This window comes from Folsomia candida, unplaced genomic scaffold (genome assembly GCF_002217175.1).
Source record: "Folsomia candida strain VU population unplaced genomic scaffold, ASM221717v1 Fcan01_Sc002, whole genome shotgun sequence".
NCBI lineage: Eukaryota > Metazoa > Arthropoda > Collembola > Entomobryomorpha > Isotomidae > Folsomia > Folsomia candida.
Window position 1 is genome coordinate 3709840 of NW_019091194.1, and position 15451 is coordinate 3725290.

Genomic DNA, 15451 nt, shown 5'->3' on the forward strand with positions numbered 1-15451 from the left:
TAGCTTAATTAATGGAATTTTTAGAGGAATTTAAAATGCGTGAATTTTTTTTTTAGAATTCACTTGTTTTAAACAACTTTTCTAATGTGTTTTATAATTGAGGAAAATTGATCGTCTTTTATAGAGAGAGAGAGAGACATGCAAAATGGGGTTATAGAATTTCGTGGTGTTTAATTGGGCGGTTAAAAACTGTTGAATATTTATGTATCTTTATAACTGCATTCGAAAATTGTTAAGCTGGGGGTGGATCATTCTCTGTTGGGATTCTGACCTCACCATGTCTGGAATGTGCAACCTAACACCGTCTGAATAACGCCTACCCCTACGTACATACCTAACCTACATGAATATGTATTCTTGCAAAACGTGATTTGTAATTTGACATTATGAGCAACTTCGCATCACCTTTGTTGGGAATTTGGTTGTATCATGTCACTTTGTTGAGAATAAGAATTGGACTATAATTAAAGCACACGTCTCCGGTTTTACGCTGTTGTAAGTCAAAACCATGGACCGTAAATTTTTACCCTCTCGTAAGACGATGAATTTAAACCATGGACCGTAAATTTGGTGTTGATAACGATGCAGAAATTTTGAGAAATTTTGATGGAATATCTGATATTTTTGAATATTTGATGTCTGATTAGTGGAATTTAGAGAACTTTTTAGTGGATGTTTAAGGTGGATTTTTAGCAGTTTAAAGGGATTTTTTAAAGGTTTTACCCGAGAGTAAGTCAAAACCATGGACCGTAAATTTTCTGGTGTGAGAGAGGTAGCTAGGATAATAAAGCTTTTAATTAAGGAAAATCGAACATATCCATCAGACATGCAAAATGCTAAAATAATTATCAGACATGCAATTTCCTTGGCAGCAGCAGAATTTTAAAATTAAGCTAAAAATACCCAATCGATTTCCATGCAAACTCGTATTTTTTTTATTTTTTTCACATATGCAATTAAATTATGACACATTTATTATCCATGGTGACCCCACCCGCCCCACCCACCGTGGTGACCGCCGCCCCCACCATTTCCTCCTCCCCCACCACCCCCGCCATGTCCCCCATGGTGATTATGATGATGATTGTGTCCATGGTTACTAAATTACATACTCAAAATTTAAACATAATAATTACCAAAATAAAAAAAACTCACCCATGGTTGCCATGCCAACCCTTCCATCCTTTATGATTATCATCATGCCAACCCTTTTTATGGTGACCATGGTTGTTGTGGTGCTTTCCGTATTTGTTGTTGTTATGGTGACCTCCGTAATATTTCTTCCCGTGGTGGTCGCCATGGTGATGCCCGTATTTTCCGTGCTTCGAGTGGTGTCCTATGGTAATTAATTTGTTATTATGTTGTCATGGAAATAATAAATTTATAAAAATATCTCCATGGAAACTCACCATCTTTATGATGAGAATCGTAAAACTTGTGATTTTTCTTGTACTCATCTTTATGGTATTTGTTATGGTAACCGGACGTGTGATGCCCTTTTTTGTGGTGGTTGTTGTGCCCGTATTTCTTGCCCCCCCAACCATGATGCCCATGGTGCTTGTTGCCATGGTGATGCCCGCCCCCGTGGTGACCCCCGTATTTCGAGGCGTGGTCCCCATGGGAACCTTTGTGGTGGCTAAAAATATGATAATTTTTTTAAATCGCCATGGAAACAAATTAAAAAAATAAATTACCCAGAATTGTGATGCCCCTTGTTGCCATGGTGATGGCCATGGTTGTTATGGCCCCCACCCCACCCTCCCCACCCACCGTGACCCCACCCACCCCAGCCCCCATGATGTCCTGCCGCCGTTTCCAAGTCATTCACAACGACGGTGAAATTCTTAAGGTTGTCATGACTACCGATTAATTCTTTTTTATTATTTCCAATTTCCTTGGAAACAACCCCCCTTTTTAATAAAATTATAAAATAAAACCATAGCAACGCGCAGAACAATTTCCGAGCCATCTTTTAAACTAAAGTTAATCAATGAAGATCAGCTTTATTTATACTAAAACTTTCTTAAATGGTTGCCATGGTTACAGTTGCCATGCTCTATTGAACTAATCAATCGCGAATTTGTTTTAAATATTTTTTGATGAGGAAGGAAATGCTGAAAAAAGATTTCAGTTGCTATGACAATTTTTTTTATTGAGAAAGTTAATTTCACACATGATTTATTTCCATAGAAAAAAATATTACCAACACCAAAATAAATAAATAAAATGGATAAAACCCATTTACATTAAGTTGTCATGACAACAATAAATTACTAAAAAAAATTAAAAATTACTTAATATAATCCATAATTGGGTGGTAATTGTAATTAACTTTTGATTTTTTGGCGTTATTACTTTTTTTGGCGGATTTTTTTAAGGATTTCAAAATTTTTAATAATTTTTGGGATTTTTTTGTGGAATTTTTATTATTTTTGGCATTTTTCAAATTCCTCCCGCTCCTCCTAATTTTCAAATCACGTGACTTTAAATTTTTCAGCCGTTTCTTAGCAACCGTGATTAACTCGGACTTTGTAATTTTCTTATTTTTCGATTGGATTTTCTTGAGAATTTTTTGTAAACTTGGTTTTTGCGAAGTTGAATTTTTTCGCTTTTTCCTTAGCAACACGTTTTCTATTAAATTTAACATTCGCGAGTTGGAATTTGTGGTTGCCATGGAAACGGATTTGCGCTTGGCGATCTTGTCCCGGAGCGTGGCGTATTGTTTCAAGAGGTCCGTGAGGTCTTCAGAATCTGAGGTTGTGCTGGGGGAGGGGTTACGAGAGGGGGCGGGGTTTCTATGGAGATTCCGGGGGAGTGGGGGGTGTGGGAGGGAGATCCGGCGGCGGTGGGGTTGGAGGGGGGACTGCGGTGGGGGTGGTGGGGTGGTGAAGGGGGAGTAGTACCCCTGGACGTGGCAGGTGCAGGTTATGGGGACCTGTGGATTTAGTTAATTTTTGTTAATTGTTTCTATGGGGATTTTAAAATTGTTTCCATGGAAATTTAGGGTATAATAGTTTCCATGGATTTTTTAAAATTCGTGTTTCCATGGAGTGAAAAATAAAATCCAAACTCAAATTAATAAAAAAAAATCCAAGTTTACATGGAAACCAGATTTTTTTGCATGTTTCCATGGATTCCCGTGTTACCACAGAAATTCTCTCCCAAAAAAATCACCATTTCCATGGAAACAAATTTTTATTTAAAACACTGTTTCCATGGAATTATTCCTTAAATCCGTGTTTCCATGGAAAAAAATAAATCCTCATCATGGAAACCACATTTTTACACAAAAAAAAATTACATTTCCATGGAAACACTTTATACAAAATCCACGTTTCCATGGAAATATTTATTAAACCCATGGCAACTCACCTTAAAAGTATCAAGATGCAACCCCCCCTCGAAATCCCACGCCACAAGCCGATGATAATTAAACACCTGAGTACAGGCCGTCCGATAATGCGGCAAAATATAAGAGCACTTATCCCCCGGCGTCAAACACTTTTCCAACCTCAGCGTCTGAGTCTTGTCGCCGTAATTAACAATAAATTTCCACTTTCCGGTCGTGGAGGATTTGGCCTTTTTTATCTTTCCATAGGCGACTTTCGAGGGGCAGAGGAAGCCGCCTTCGGAAGATAAAGATTGGGAAGGGGTGTGGTTTTCCGATGGGGGGTCTTCCCTCACGATTAAAGTTTGGGTGAGGGAAGGATTGGACTCCACGGCGTCCGAGATGGCCTCACTTAAGGATTATTTTTTATTAATAAGGTTGCCATGGTTACTCTGAATTTACGGTTGCCATGGCAACTATTAAAATTTACTTACATTGGATAATCTTGAACTAGGAGGCAGACTTGATCAGAAAAGTAATCGCACTCCTTGTCGAATTCCTTGGGGGCCTCTTGGACTTTGACGTCGTTGATTTTTAGGGGGCGTGGCGGGGGTGGTGGGAAGTTGTGGGGTGGGGGGCGGGGTCTTCGGGGAAGTGGGGGTGGGGGTGGTCGGCGGATGAGGTGGGAGGGGAAGTGGGGGGGCTGTAAAATTGTAGGAAATTATTTTTAATGAATTTCTATGGTGATTTTTGGAAAAAAATTCGTGTTAGGTGAGTTAATTATTAAAAATTTGGACTTAGGTGAGGTAGTAAAAAAAATTAATCTTAGGTGAGTAGAAATTCTATTGCGATTTTTGGAGAAAATTGGCCTTAGGTGAGTCAAAAATTCTTAAGTAAGTTACTAAAAAAATTAATTATAGGTGAGTTCAAAAAAATAAAAATCTTAGGTGAGTCGCTTAAAAAATCACCCTTAGGTGAGGCCAAAATTCTTAAATAAATAAAAAAAAATCACCCTTAGGTGAGTCCTCACCTTATTCCTCCTCCTATTATTCCCTCCCTGCTGTTGCTGCATTTTCCTCCTCCCCTCGATCTCCTCCCTCAACCTCTTCAACTCCAACTCCTCCCCTTTCAACTCTTCATTTTTGGGATGCTCCGGATGATCAGGAAACTCGAGCTCATGAGGATTCTCGCTAAACTCCAGTGAATTATCGTTCCCCTCAAACTTCTCCAATTCCGTTACCATGGCTTCAATTTCTGAGGAACTCAAATCCGAATAATCATCTGAATCAGAGAATTCCTCATTTTTCTTGTTACTTTCCTGGTCCAATTGGAACATGAGATTCGTCTTATTTTGAAAGTCTCGAACGTTTATGTATTTTGTGAGGATTGGAGGGGGTGTGGTCGTTGTGGGTGTGGTTGTCGTGGGAGGAGGAGTGGTCGTCGTGGTAACAACGGAATCCCTTGAAATAATCGAGACACGAATGGGTTTCTTAGCGTCGCCACGGGTGATTTTTATGGTTTTTTCGTGGCGGGTGGATTCCTGGGGGGAGGATTCAATATCATCCTCAGCCACGCCCCCCACCATTGTGGGGTCAGATTTTAGCTCCTCCGCTTTGGGCAATTCCTCCTCAAATTTAACCCTCCTCTCATAATTCGTGCTAAAACTGGACTCCTCCGGGACCTTAAACTCCTCATAACCACCATCCTCCTGGGGTAAATGCCCATCGGTTGCTATGGAAACTAGATTATTAACCTTTTTGTTGCCATAGTCACTGTTCGAAAATTCTTCTTCTAGTTCGTGTTTCTCGTCAGAGTTCAAAAACATTGATAAGACGGAAGGGTTATCTTCGATAAGCGGGTCTCGAGCGGGTTCCGGGAGGAGTTCGTAGATTTTGGGGGAGTTTGATTTTAGCGAGGATTTCACGACGGATTGGAGTTTTGTGGGGAGTTTAGAGGTTAATTTCGTGACGATTTGGAGCTGGGTGCGGCGCGGGAGCGCCGAAAGGTTGAAACCCGCGCGGCTGGATAATATTTCGATGCGCTTCAGGCCGATTTCTAGGAGGGATGATTGAGTAGATTGGGGCGCGGGAGGGGGGGTGGTCTGTGGGGGGGAGGAGGAGGGGGTGTGGTAGCGCGGGTAGGCGGAGGTGCGCGAGAATGAGGAGGAGGGGGATGAGGAGGGTTTATTGTGCGAGGTGTAGGTTTGCAGGCGCCGGATGGACTGTTGGTTAGATAAGATTTTTTTTAGTTTAAATGGTTGGTTTTTTTTAAAATTTACGCGTTTGGGCCCGAGTCAGGGTGGGGGGGGGAGGAATTTCATTAGATCAGACGGACAGACGGACAAATGACATCATGGTCGCATAAGTCCCTTGACTTACTGTTTTAATTTATTGTGTACATTTCTTAAGCCCGAGTCAGGGGACTGGGAACAATTTCAGATCGAAAAGGTATTAACGATCATGGGAACGGACACATGACACAACGGTCCCATAAGCCCCCAAAAAATACCAAGCCCGAGTCAGGGTGTGTGTGGAAAATTTCAATGATCATGACAAACAGACACACGCCACTCTGCCCCCATCAGCCCTGACTCTGACCCCCCCCCTTAAAAATCCCCATAGAAACAACACCTACCTTAACAACCGCCCCCCTTAACCTCTCCTCCACGGACTGCTTCTCTTTCCTCACAAATTTCGGACCCCCAGCCCCCCACTTGTCAAACTCCAACCTCTCCCCCGGATCACGTGGCACGGGCAACTCACTGATTTCCGGGGGTACTAAAATCCCTCCCGGAAGCTCCCTCAGTTTCTCGTCGATTATTTTAGTGTCCGAATTTAGGATGAGTCTTTGTTCTTCCGAATTTGTCAAGCCCGACGCCACGGTTGCCATGGTTACTAAATAGAAAATTAATTTGGTTTCCATGGTCGCTATATGGAAACGCGATTAATCACTATGGAAATCACTATGGAAACACTAAAGAATTCCCCACGGGAGATGATTCCCGATCGAAATCTGTATGCAAAATGTGACGATTGTGACCAAAAATGATGTGCATTTCGAGGTGGGTCTGATCTGGGTCGGTGGCCCAGAATTCTGCCATAGAAAAACGAGTTATCACCATGGTTGCTTAAGAATTGGGATAGTGGCAAAGTGTGCAGGATAGGATGCTGTGTGGATCACTTGGCAAGGAGCGTCGGCAACGGCGTCGTCATAGAAAAACCGGATTTAAAAGTAAGTCTGAAAATTTTAGTGTTATAAAGTAAAGTAAAAGTTGTGGGTCAAGGTGAGGTGTGTTTGAAGGGGGGGGTGATTTTATGCGTTTCCATGGTTACCGTTTTTTTTTCAAAGTTTCCATGGGAATAAATTCACAATTTCCATGGCAATAAATAAAATGCCAAAATCTCCATGGAAATATATTTGTTAGTAATTTTTTTATTAATTAATTATTACACATTTTAATAAACAAGAGAGGACGGATTAATTAAATATTATTAGCAACCGTTTCCATGACAACACCCACGCACACATTTCCATGACAACAACATCCATGACAACGCTCAAAACTTAATCGCCTGTTGCGCCCCTCCGCCCTGCAGCGCCTGAGGCAGCGGGGCCTCCACGGTCAGCACCCCATCTTTGGACAAACTGCTCCGGATCAGTTCCGGATTCACGCCGGAAGGAAGCAAAAATTCCCGATTGTATTCCCGATAAACGGATTTCGTTTCGGATTTTTCTTCGTGTTTGGCGTGGACCAGGAGCTTGTTGTCTATCGTTTTTAGGACAATTTCCTCGGGGGCGTCTAAAAATAATTAAAAAATTATGATTTTTGTTGCCGTGGTTACCAAAAAAATAAAATAGATAAATAATCCCACTAACACTGGCTGACGTCGAATCTGAGTTTCAAAGTTTTATCCCCTCCGTCTTCTTGAATTAAAGGTGAGGACAGGCCTTCCAACACGTTTCCTTGCTGTTGTTGCTGGGTTAGTTGGTTGCTATGGAATTTTATAATTTATATTAGAAATGTAAATCTCCATGGTAACGTAAAATTAGTTGTTATATGTAATAGAAACCTCATGGAATCCATTCGCGATGAGGACGATGAGTCGAATAAGCTTTTTTTTTATTAGTTTATTAGCAATTTTTTAGTAAAGAGAATCGTTGCCATGGTTACTTTTTTTTATAAAAGTTACCTGGACTTGTTGGAAAAGAAATTTTCTTGGCGTTGGATCAGTTGCGTTCGGAAGTTGGACATTTCGTCCTAGGAAATTTATATTTATTTTATATTTATTTTTTAATTTCCATGGAAACAATTGATTTTTAACAGGCACACCCATTCTCACCTCCATTCTCCGCATCTCCGCATCGAACCTGGAATTTTAGAAACGTTCGGAAATTTTTAAAACGTTAATTCACTTGAAAATTTAATACAAAGTAATCTCGCTCGGGCCACCCGAAGTAATTAAATCCACCACTTTCACGGGCCACCCGAAGTCCACTCTCATCCTCACCTCTCCCGAATGGACGAAAACTCCGTGTCCAGCACTGAAGAATCTGACAATTTAACGGGGATCCGCTTATCCATGGTGACCACGCCCTTTTTCTCTTAACTCCTCCTACAAAATAGAAAATTTATGAAATTCCCCCCTTAAAATCACCATGGAAACTTTGAAAACTAAAAAAATCCCTACCAATTAATTAAAAAAGAGAATTAAAATTTCATCTGGTTGTCAAGGCAACTGCAGCGAATCTTCTAGACTTTGAGTATGATGACTAAAAGTTGGGTTGTGTTAAAAAGAGAGAGCTCTTTTAGAGAGAGAGCTCAAGTCCATATAAAAAATGGGCTGCGTGGGTGAGTTGCCATGGATATATTTTTTTATTACTGTCGTTATAGAAACATAAATATAGGATAAATTAAGAGTTGCTATGGAAATAAATTAATAAAAACTGGAGGATGGTGAATTTATTGGTGGTAAAATGTCGATGGGCGTGTTGGAGTCGTGTTGGTAATTTTGCTGTTGGGGGGTGTAACCCGAGGGGCCGAGGGGGGCAGAGTGGGGGGAGTATTGGTCCGTGAGGTGGGGGGTGGACATTGGCTGGACGGATTCTATGTTGATTCCATCGGGGGAGGTTTCTATAGAATTAAAAAAATAGAAGTGGTTTCCATGGAAATTTAAGAAATTTTTATTTCCATGGAAATTTATTTTAAAATTTCAAAATTAAATCTCACCAATTGTGAATTCAATTTTCTGATTGGGCAGTAATTTCTGAGGGTATTGGATGGATTGCGAGGGGGAGGAGTCATGGAAATTTTGTTGTTGGCCGTTTCCATGGGTATTGTAATTATTTCCATGGTTATTATTATTGAAATTATTTCCATGGTTACTATTCTGGTTATTATTAAAATTATTTCCATCGTAAACATTGACGTAATTTTTATTTAAATTTCCATCTTTGATGAAACTGTCGCCAAGGAAACTTAGTTTTTCGGGGTTCAAGTGGCTCATGTCAATGTTGTTGTCGTTGTTGGTTCCTGTGGGGGATTTTTCGTAATTAAATATTTTATTTTTATTTAAATTTGCCATGGAAACTATTGTGTTAATTACCCAGGGGATCGTAATTGTATTTCAGGCCGGAGGTGTGCAGGCCGGCGTTCATTTGGTTGGCCTGGGGAATTTAATTTTTAATTTAATTAAATAAATTTAATAAATAATTACGAATAAATTAATTGATAAAACATATGCAAATTACAAATGGGTCAAAGTTCCATGGATCATTGACGAAACTATAATTGATAAATACCAATTAAAAAATTACCAATTAATTAATCAGTTACCATGGAATTATAATTTATAAATTTCCATGCAAATAATTCCCATAGAAAAATAAATATCCCATATAAACATAAATATCTCCATAGAAACACCACTCTACTCACGAATTAATTACCAATTAAAAATTACCAATTTATAAATTGCCATGGAAATAATTATATAGATAATTCCCATAGAAACACCACTGTATTAACTCACGAATTACTGGGCCTCTGCATGTACTCATCGAACCCCAAAGGACGCCCCAACGCTGGGGACGTTTTCACCGGCTCCAAATTCGTCGCCATGGGATGTGAGAAATACTCGTCTTTTTTTGGGGGGGTCTGTTTCGTGGGGGGTTTTTGATGATTATGATTATTTCCATGGTTACCATGGTTATTTTTCTGATTCTTCATGGGTCTCCTGTACTGCTTCCTCCTTTGGATATTCCTCGGTGGAGGTGGGTGCGCCGTCTCCTGCCCCCTCCTCCTATTGGGTCTATTGTTGTCATGGAAACGATTATTCGTCGTCACGATTTCTGACCTCGCCGAATTATCATTAAACTGGTCACTAGGCAACGACGACATTGGGTGCATCACGGGCGCTGGGGGCGGCGTTGCCAGGGAAATGGTGTCCAAATCGTATAAAGGGTATTTCGGGGGTTTGGGGACCCTGTTTAAATTAAGGTATTTAGGGGGCAGCCCCCCTGTGGTCCCCCCATTGTCTTTGGAAACTTGCGGAGTGGTAAAAAATGATTTAATCGCTCCGAAAACACCTTGGTTATCAAACAGCCCCCGAGAATCCGCCGCCCCCCCCAAAACCACACCCACCAAGGATAATAATAAAATAAAAACCTTCATATTATTTCCACTATTAAAACTCTCTCCTTAAACTCACTTCACTCCTCGCGTCACTATAGAAACTCGACTAAATCCCCATGACAACTCTTTGAATTAGTGTGTAAAAAAACTCGTTTTTCTAAAAAGTAAAACTCGTTTCCATGTCAACCACTATGAAAAAAAATTTAGAGTAATAACCTAGAAACCTCTTTATGAATTTAATTTTCTTCCGATTGTTACATCATTTTTTTTGTTTTTTGAAAGGTTTAAATAAAAAAATATAAATCACCATGGAAATTTGTGTCGGGGCTTATGTAACCGTCTGTGTGTCTGTCTGTCCGTCTTGTTGCCATATAAATATTTGTAAATATAGGGTGGAATTCAATATACGCTAAATAATGATAAAATTTGGATAACCATGGAAAAGTTCCCTTCAAATTCTCTTTATTCTCACACTAATTTTCTTCCAAATATTACATCATTTTTACAATAATTAAAACACAATTTTTACGCAAAAAAAGAAACAATCGCCATGGAAACTGCTACACTAAAAAAATCTAGATAAACCTTAGCAACGCCGTTACACTGGTGACCATGGCAAGTACAATAAGTCACCATAACCTCGAACGTTCCCGCCCTATTGTAACACCTGTCCTCCTGTTTTTTCGAGGGATTGGAGCTTTTTCCCTTGGCGTCTTCGAGGTCCTCGGGGGAGAGGTTATTTTCCGGTTCGAAACCGCACGAGCGGACGATCCGCAGGTCAGTCACGGAGCCAAGGGAGACTGTGGAGTTTTAATTTAGGATTTTATGGTTTCCATGTCAAGAAAATAAATTCATCACCATATCCATAGAAATAAAAATAAAAATCTAATATCTCCATGGAAAAGTAGTATTTGTTTTAACATTTCCATGGAAATAAAATTAGTTTCTTTAATAATTCCATGGAAATAAAATCATTTGTTTAACATTTCTATAGAAAATTATCATTTTTTAAATATTTCCATGGAAAATTATTAATTTATTTTAATATCTCCATGGAAATAAAAATACTCTAACATTCCTATAGAAACAACCTATAGAATTTTGGATTATAAAATATTTGTTTAACATTCCCATAGAAACCCAAAAAAATAAACTATTTTAGTGTTTCTGTGGGAATTTATTTATTTTAACTGTTCCCATGGAAATGGAATTATTATTTTTAAATGTTCCCATGGAAAATTATTTTAATATTCCCGAGGAAACAATATTATTAATTTAAACATCTCCATGGAAAATTATTTATTTAAATATTCCCATAGAAACACCTATACCTTTCTGAACATTCTTCCGACAGACGGTGGCATTTTTCCCCTGAGGAATGAACTGTTGGCAGTCGACTAATTCAATAGTCTTGGGGTCAAAAGGGTCCCCACAGCGCGGGTCGTGGACAGAGTTGCACACGTAGCATTTTATCGTCTCGTTCGAAGACGTTGACGATTCTGTGCGGACTACAATACAAATTTTTATTAGTTTCCATGGAAAATATTTCAATAAAAAAAATACTCACCACGGGAAACGCCGATTAAAACTATGGAAGCGATTATTACATTATATTGCATTTTTTAAAAATTATAATTAACTGGCAGTGTTGGTTGCTATGGAAATTAATAAAGGCTCCGAAAAAAGAGTGGAGAGAGAGACGAGACGACGGAGGTGGAATTATATACTGCAGATATTTTTGGTGGAATATATTTTTTGGTGGGCTGGGTGCTCGGGATGCGTCGGATTTATTGATTTTTAGGGTGTGTGGATGGTGTGGAGTGGTGGAGGACGCATTTTTGGGTAGTAGGTGCGTGTTTGTGGGTCAAGGTGGTGTGGTTGGTGGTGGTTTCTATGGGGATTATATTTTTTGGTTTCCATGGATTTTTTTGGAGTTTCCATGGGGATTTGAATTTTTATGATTGGGTTTTGTGTGGTTTTCTATGGATACCATGGTTTTTTATGTTTCCAGGGAAATGTTAAATGCAAATATAGAGATCATATCCATGGAAATAGATATTTTTTGAGATTTCTTTGTGTTTCCATGGAAATTATAGAATTTTTTATGTTTCCATGGAAATATATACGCTTTTTTCTATAAATAATTTGAATATGCTTTTCTATGGATACCATGGATTATTCCACGTTTCCACGGAAATAAAATGCAAATATCTATAGCTACCATATCCATGGAAATAAAAAAACACACCCAAAATCCATAATAATAATAATCCTTTTTTTAATTAATTATATAAGCAGGTCATACATTATCACATTCTTTTCCCTCATTCTCCTCCTCCTCTTCTCCCCTAGTTTCCATAGCAACACGACAAATGGCAGTTACACCCCTTCTCCTCAATTATTATCTCTCTCGGTCATTTATATATCACAAAAAAAAACATTTTTTTTTCTCTTAAATTTCCATGACAACAACAACAATGCGCGTAACCATAGCAATTCCGCATTTTTAAATTGAGATTCTTATTGCATTTTTAATAATATACAGCGAAAAACGAAAAAAAAAATTATCACACACTTTTTTAAATCTCAGACACAGTCCCGCTGTAAATTTTTTTTTATATAATAGTTACCATGACAACGACGAGGTTTTTTTTTTTTACTTCGACTAGCCCGAGTCTGACGCACCTTTTTTTCAGAGTAGAAAAAAGTGTGTGGCGAGAGACTCTACCGACCCCAAGTACCCCCCGTCCCCCGAAAATGCCCCCAAGTACCCTTAATCCCCCCATTTAATTAGTTAACCCCCCCGCTACTCCCCCTGCCCCTTGGGAAAATGAGTCTTCTCATGCGCCTTTAAAATAGTACTCCTAGAAAAAGTCTTCCCACACAACCCACACCTAAAGGGCCTCTCCCCCGTGTGGACCCTTGCGTGGTCCTTCATGTGGTGCCTTAATTTGAAGGCCTTCCCGCAGAACTCGCATTTGAAGGGCCTGTCCCCCGTGTGAATCGGCAAATGTTGAATTAGCGAAGAGACTTCTGGAAATGGTTTCGAACAAAATTTACACAAAATTCCCGGGGGGGTTACCCCAGTGGTAGTAGTTCCAGAGTCCGTGAGGGTGTGGTTCGGGTGGTGAGTTAAAATGTGATGAGTTAAGAGGGAGGTTGTGGGGAAATTGGGGGGGATGGAGTTTGGGGGGGAGGAGGATGTGGGGGAATTATCAGGGCAATAGGGGCAGGTGAGGGGGGATGAGGGTGGGGGGGAGGATGAGGGGGAGGTTTGGGGGGAGAGTTGTGAGGGGGAGGTGGGGGGTAGAGGGGGGGAGGTGGGGCGGGAGAGGGAGTGGTGAGAGGAGGAGGAGTGGTGGGAGGATGAGTGGGGGTGGTGATGAGAATGGTGGTGGTGGAGGTTGCTGCTGGGGGGCTGTAATAATAGAATTAAATTAAATTAGTAACCATGGAAATTATTAAATATTTAGTTGTTATGGTAATTTTGTAGCAATGGATTTTTTTAAATTTAGTAACTATGGAAATTTTATTTTTTTAAATTCAGTCACCATGGAAAATTTTTTTAAATTAGTAACCACGGAAAATATTTTATAAAAATATCTATGGAAACATTTTCATAAAAAAACAATGGTGACGAGAGTAACATTTATTTAAATTAGTAGTCATGGAAATATATATAAAAATAGTATCCATGGAAATCATTTTAGAAAACTATGTAACCATGGAAAATTAATTTAGTAACCATGGAATTTATTAATAGTCAAAAATTTAGTAGTCATAGAAATTATTTTTAAAAAAATTTAGTAACCATGGAAATTTTCACAAAATCAAGTAACCACGGAAATAAAATAATAAAACTCACCCCACTCCCCCCACCCAATCCACCCCCACCACCAGCCCCTCCCCCACTGACGCTCCTCATTTTGCCGACTTTATGCAAGACCTCCTCCTCGCTGTCGTCATGGTTTTCGTCCTCGTTGTGGTGGTGGTTCCGCAGGGCGTAGTAGTCCAGGTTGTTGCTCGTCAACGGCGTGCACGGGGCCGAGATGGACTCTTTTTTGCTCATCTGGAGGGGCGGCTGCAGGGGGGGCGTCGGACGGCGCAGGGACTGCGGAAATATAAGAGAGGTGTTTATTTCCATGGTAACGGTAATTATAATTTTCCATGGAAACGATAAAAAATTAATATCCATGGAAACAATGAAGAATAAAAAAAATCTTCCATGGAAACCATGATGAAAATTTAAATTTTCCATGGAAACGATAGTAAAATTTAATTTTTATCCATGGAAACAATAAAAAAATCTAATTAATTTCCATGGAAACACACAAAAAAAATAAAAACCCACACATACCAACGGCTGCTCCTGCACCACATCCCTCCACGAATTTGAGTTCTCCCCAAACCCCCCACCCCCAACCCCACCCAAATTAATCCCCCACCCCCACTCCCCCCACTATTCGACACCTTTCTCAACCCCCCATCAAACGTGGAATTCTCCAGAATCCTCGCCTTTTTCGAGTAATGCGTGGTCTGCACGGGACTGTTCGAGACGGCGTTCGAGAACCGATTATTTGAAGGTTGCTGACTCTGACTGAGGCCGATTATCTGCAAGTTCTCTGCCGTTTTCAACAAAAGGGGGAACGTCGAGGAGGACACGTTCACCTCGCCCCTGTGGAAATTTTATTTAATTTTTCAGTTGCCATGGAAATTTTACTATCGGTTGTCATGGAAACAAAATTTAAAAAAGTGATAATTACCTGTACATAAAAGTGACGAGCATCTTGAGCACCGCAAGATCCACATCATGTAAAATAATGATCGGGTGTGGGTGCGCCGAGTGGGTTTTTAACAGAGTTCGGAAATAGGGGGAGTTGGCAGAGAGGATCAGGCGGTGGACTTGGACTGATTCCGCTGGGGTGCTACAGACCTGTTTCCATGGTGATTTATTTTATTAATTTCCATGGTAACTTAATTAATTTCCATAGTGACAAATAAATATCCATGGTAACTCTACACGCAAAATTATAAAACCCCATCATACCAACGTGCAATCGGTGAGGACCTCCTGTCCCAGCAGATTCCAGAAACTCTCCAACACGACTTTCGAGTAGTGCTCGTCCCATTTTAGATTATAAATTTCCGAGGTTTCCATGGTTTCTCAGGTACAACAAGACAGATTTATAAAATAAAATTTGAGTTGCTATGGAGATGTGGAGACCATGGTCGGTGGAGAAATTCAAGTGTAGAGAAGACTGACCAAAAAGTGTGTGTGCGAAGAGAGGAGAAGAGTGAATTTTAGTGAAGAGAAGAAGAGTTGCATTCAAGGACACCGGCTTATTTTATATATAGAATTTTTGCAACTATACGAATGTAGTATGCGAATACTGTGCTGTAAGTGTGAGTGGTGGTGGCGATGTGGTGGGTATGGCAACGCAGATATATTTGCGAATTATTTGCGAAAGAGTGTGTGTGTGCGGTGGTGCGGT

At 39.9% G+C, this 15451-nt stretch overlaps 6 protein-coding genes across 7 annotated transcripts; all 6 read right to left on the minus strand.

Moving 5' to 3' along the window:
- Window positions 1-975: 975 nt before the first annotated feature.
- Window positions 976-1969, minus strand: LOC110842748 (small histidine-alanine-rich protein). Its single transcript, XM_022088551.1, has 4 exons — window positions 1695-1969; window positions 1410-1636; window positions 1156-1336; window positions 976-1099 (listed from the first exon to the last, which is right to left on the minus strand). The coding sequence occupies exons 1-4, from the start codon at window positions 1967-1969 to the stop codon at window positions 976-978; spliced, it is 807 nt and encodes a 268-aa protein (XP_021944243.1).
- A 162-nt stretch (window positions 1970-2131) lies between these two features.
- On the minus strand, window positions 2132-6612 carry LOC110845098. The gene is made up of 5 exons (XM_035848359.1): window positions 5963-6612; window positions 4359-5549; window positions 3823-4031; window positions 3373-3739; window positions 2132-2935 (listed from the first exon to the last, which is right to left on the minus strand). Exons 1-5 carry the CDS (start codon window positions 6248-6250, stop codon window positions 2291-2293), a joined length of 2700 nt encoding a protein of 899 aa, XP_035704252.1. The 5' UTR covers window positions 6251-6612; the 3' UTR covers window positions 2132-2290.
- A 130-nt stretch (window positions 6613-6742) lies between these two features.
- On the minus strand, window positions 6743-8156 carry LOC110842939 (heat shock protein beta-1). 2 transcript variants are annotated; one of them, XM_022088815.2, is made up of 7 exons: window positions 8017-8156; window positions 7837-7941; window positions 7669-7696; window positions 7519-7586; window positions 7399-7440; window positions 7205-7320; window positions 6743-7127 (listed from the first exon to the last, which is right to left on the minus strand). In XM_022088815.2, the coding sequence occupies exons 2-7, from the start codon at window positions 7908-7910 to the stop codon at window positions 6886-6888; spliced, it is 570 nt and encodes a 189-aa protein (XP_021944507.1). In that variant the 5' UTR covers window positions 7911-7941; window positions 8017-8156; the 3' UTR covers window positions 6743-6885. The 2 variants fall into 2 exon arrangements, with proteins under 2 accessions (XP_021944507.1, XP_021944508.1); XM_022088816.2 differs by lacking the exon at window positions 7399-7440 and having other exon boundaries at window positions 8017-8154.
- Window positions 8157-8178: 22 nt separating this feature from the next.
- On the minus strand, window positions 8179-10049 carry LOC110844404 (GATA zinc finger domain-containing protein 14). The gene is made up of 5 exons (XM_022090596.2): window positions 9358-10049; window positions 9077-9110; window positions 8932-8992; window positions 8556-8858; window positions 8179-8459 (listed from the first exon to the last, which is right to left on the minus strand). The coding sequence occupies exons 1-5, from the start codon at window positions 9996-9998 to the stop codon at window positions 8263-8265; spliced, it is 1236 nt and encodes a 411-aa protein (XP_021946288.1). The 5' UTR covers window positions 9999-10049; the 3' UTR covers window positions 8179-8262.
- Window positions 10050-10404: 355 nt separating this feature from the next.
- LOC110843628 lies at window positions 10405-12723 on the minus strand. The gene is made up of 3 exons (XM_022089611.2): window positions 11527-12723; window positions 11291-11467; window positions 10405-10759 (listed from the first exon to the last, which is right to left on the minus strand). Exons 1-3 carry the CDS (start codon window positions 11576-11578, stop codon window positions 10485-10487), a joined length of 504 nt encoding a protein of 167 aa, XP_021945303.1. The 5' UTR covers window positions 11579-12723; the 3' UTR covers window positions 10405-10484.
- A 1300-nt stretch (window positions 12724-14023) lies between these two features.
- On the minus strand, window positions 14024-15411 carry LOC118434567 (longitudinals lacking protein-like). The gene is made up of 4 exons (XM_035848364.1): window positions 15007-15411; window positions 14723-14892; window positions 14317-14634; window positions 14024-14070 (listed from the first exon to the last, which is right to left on the minus strand). The coding sequence occupies exons 1-4, from the start codon at window positions 15115-15117 to the stop codon at window positions 14025-14027; spliced, it is 645 nt and encodes a 214-aa protein (XP_035704257.1). The 5' UTR covers window positions 15118-15411; the 3' UTR covers window position 14024.
- Between the last annotated feature and the right edge of the window lie 40 nt (window positions 15412-15451).

Bases quoted from the DNA above. Each gene is read 5' to 3' on its own strand.
- LOC110842939 (XM_022088815.2), bottom strand. From the start codon at position 7,910: ATGGATAAGCGGATCCCCGTTAAATTGTCAGATTCTTCAGTGCTGGAC. The intron at 7,441-7,518 runs GTAACTTTTATA...ATAAAAAAAAAG, and splicing joins TTCTTTTCCAACAAGTCCAG to CTTATTCGACTCATCGTCCT. The intron at 7,321-7,398 runs GTTTCTATTACA...AAAATTCCATAG, and splicing joins TCGCGAATGGATTCCATGAG to CAACCAACTAACCCAGCAAC.
- LOC110844404 (XM_022090596.2), bottom strand. From the start codon at position 9,998: ATGAAGGTTTTTATTTTATTATTATCCTTGGTGGGTGTGGTTTTGGGG. The intron at 8,993-9,076 runs GTAATTTGCATA...TAAATTCCCCAG, and splicing joins CATGGAACTTTGACCCATTT to GCCAACCAAATGAACGCCGG. The intron at 8,460-8,555 runs GTGAGATTTAAT...TTAATTCTATAG, and splicing joins GAAAATTGAATTCACAATTG to AAACCTCCCCCGATGGAATC.
- LOC110842748 (XM_022088551.1), bottom strand. From the start codon at position 1,969: ATGGCTCGGAAATTGTTCTGCGCGTTGCTATGGTTTTATTTTATAATT. The intron at 1,337-1,409 runs GTGAGTTTCCAT...TAATTACCATAG, and splicing joins CGATTCTCATCATAAAGATG to GACACCACTCGAAGCACGGA. The intron at 1,100-1,155 runs GTGAGTTTTTTT...TATGTAATTTAG, and splicing joins GGTTGGCATGGCAACCATGG to TAACCATGGACACAATCATC.
- LOC118434567 (XM_035848364.1), bottom strand. From the start codon at position 15,117: ATGGAAACCTCGGAAATTTATAATCTAAAATGGGACGAGCACTACTCG. The intron at 14,635-14,722 runs GTAATTATCACT...AAATTTCCACAG, and splicing joins CTCGTCACTTTTATGTACAG to GGGCGAGGTGAACGTGTCCT. The intron at 14,071-14,316 runs GTATGTGTGGGT...ATATTTCCGCAG, and splicing joins TGGTGCAGGAGCAGCCGTTG to TCCCTGCGCCGTCCGACGCC.
- LOC110845098 (XM_035848359.1), bottom strand. From the start codon at position 6,250: ATGGAAACCAAATTAATTTTCTATTTAGTAACCATGGCAACCGTGGCG. The intron at 5,550-5,962 runs GTAGGTGTTGTT...TCTAACCAACAG, and splicing joins TAAGGGGGGCGGTTGTTAAG to TCCATCCGGCGCCTGCAAAC. The intron at 3,740-3,822 runs GTAAGTAAATTT...ATAATCCTTAAG, and splicing joins CTAGTTCAAGATTATCCAAT to TGAGGCCATCTCGGACGCCG.
- LOC110843628 (XM_022089611.2), bottom strand. From the start codon at position 11,578: ATGCAATATAATGTAATAATCGCTTCCATAGTTTTAATCGGCGTTTCC. The intron at 11,468-11,526 runs GTGAGTATTTTT...TTTGTATTGTAG, and splicing joins TTTAATCGGCGTTTCCCGTG to TCCGCACAGAATCGTCAACG. The intron at 10,760-11,290 runs GTATAGGTGTTT...AAAACTCCACAG, and splicing joins TCGGAAGAATGTTCAGAAAG to TCTCCCTTGGCTCCGTGACT.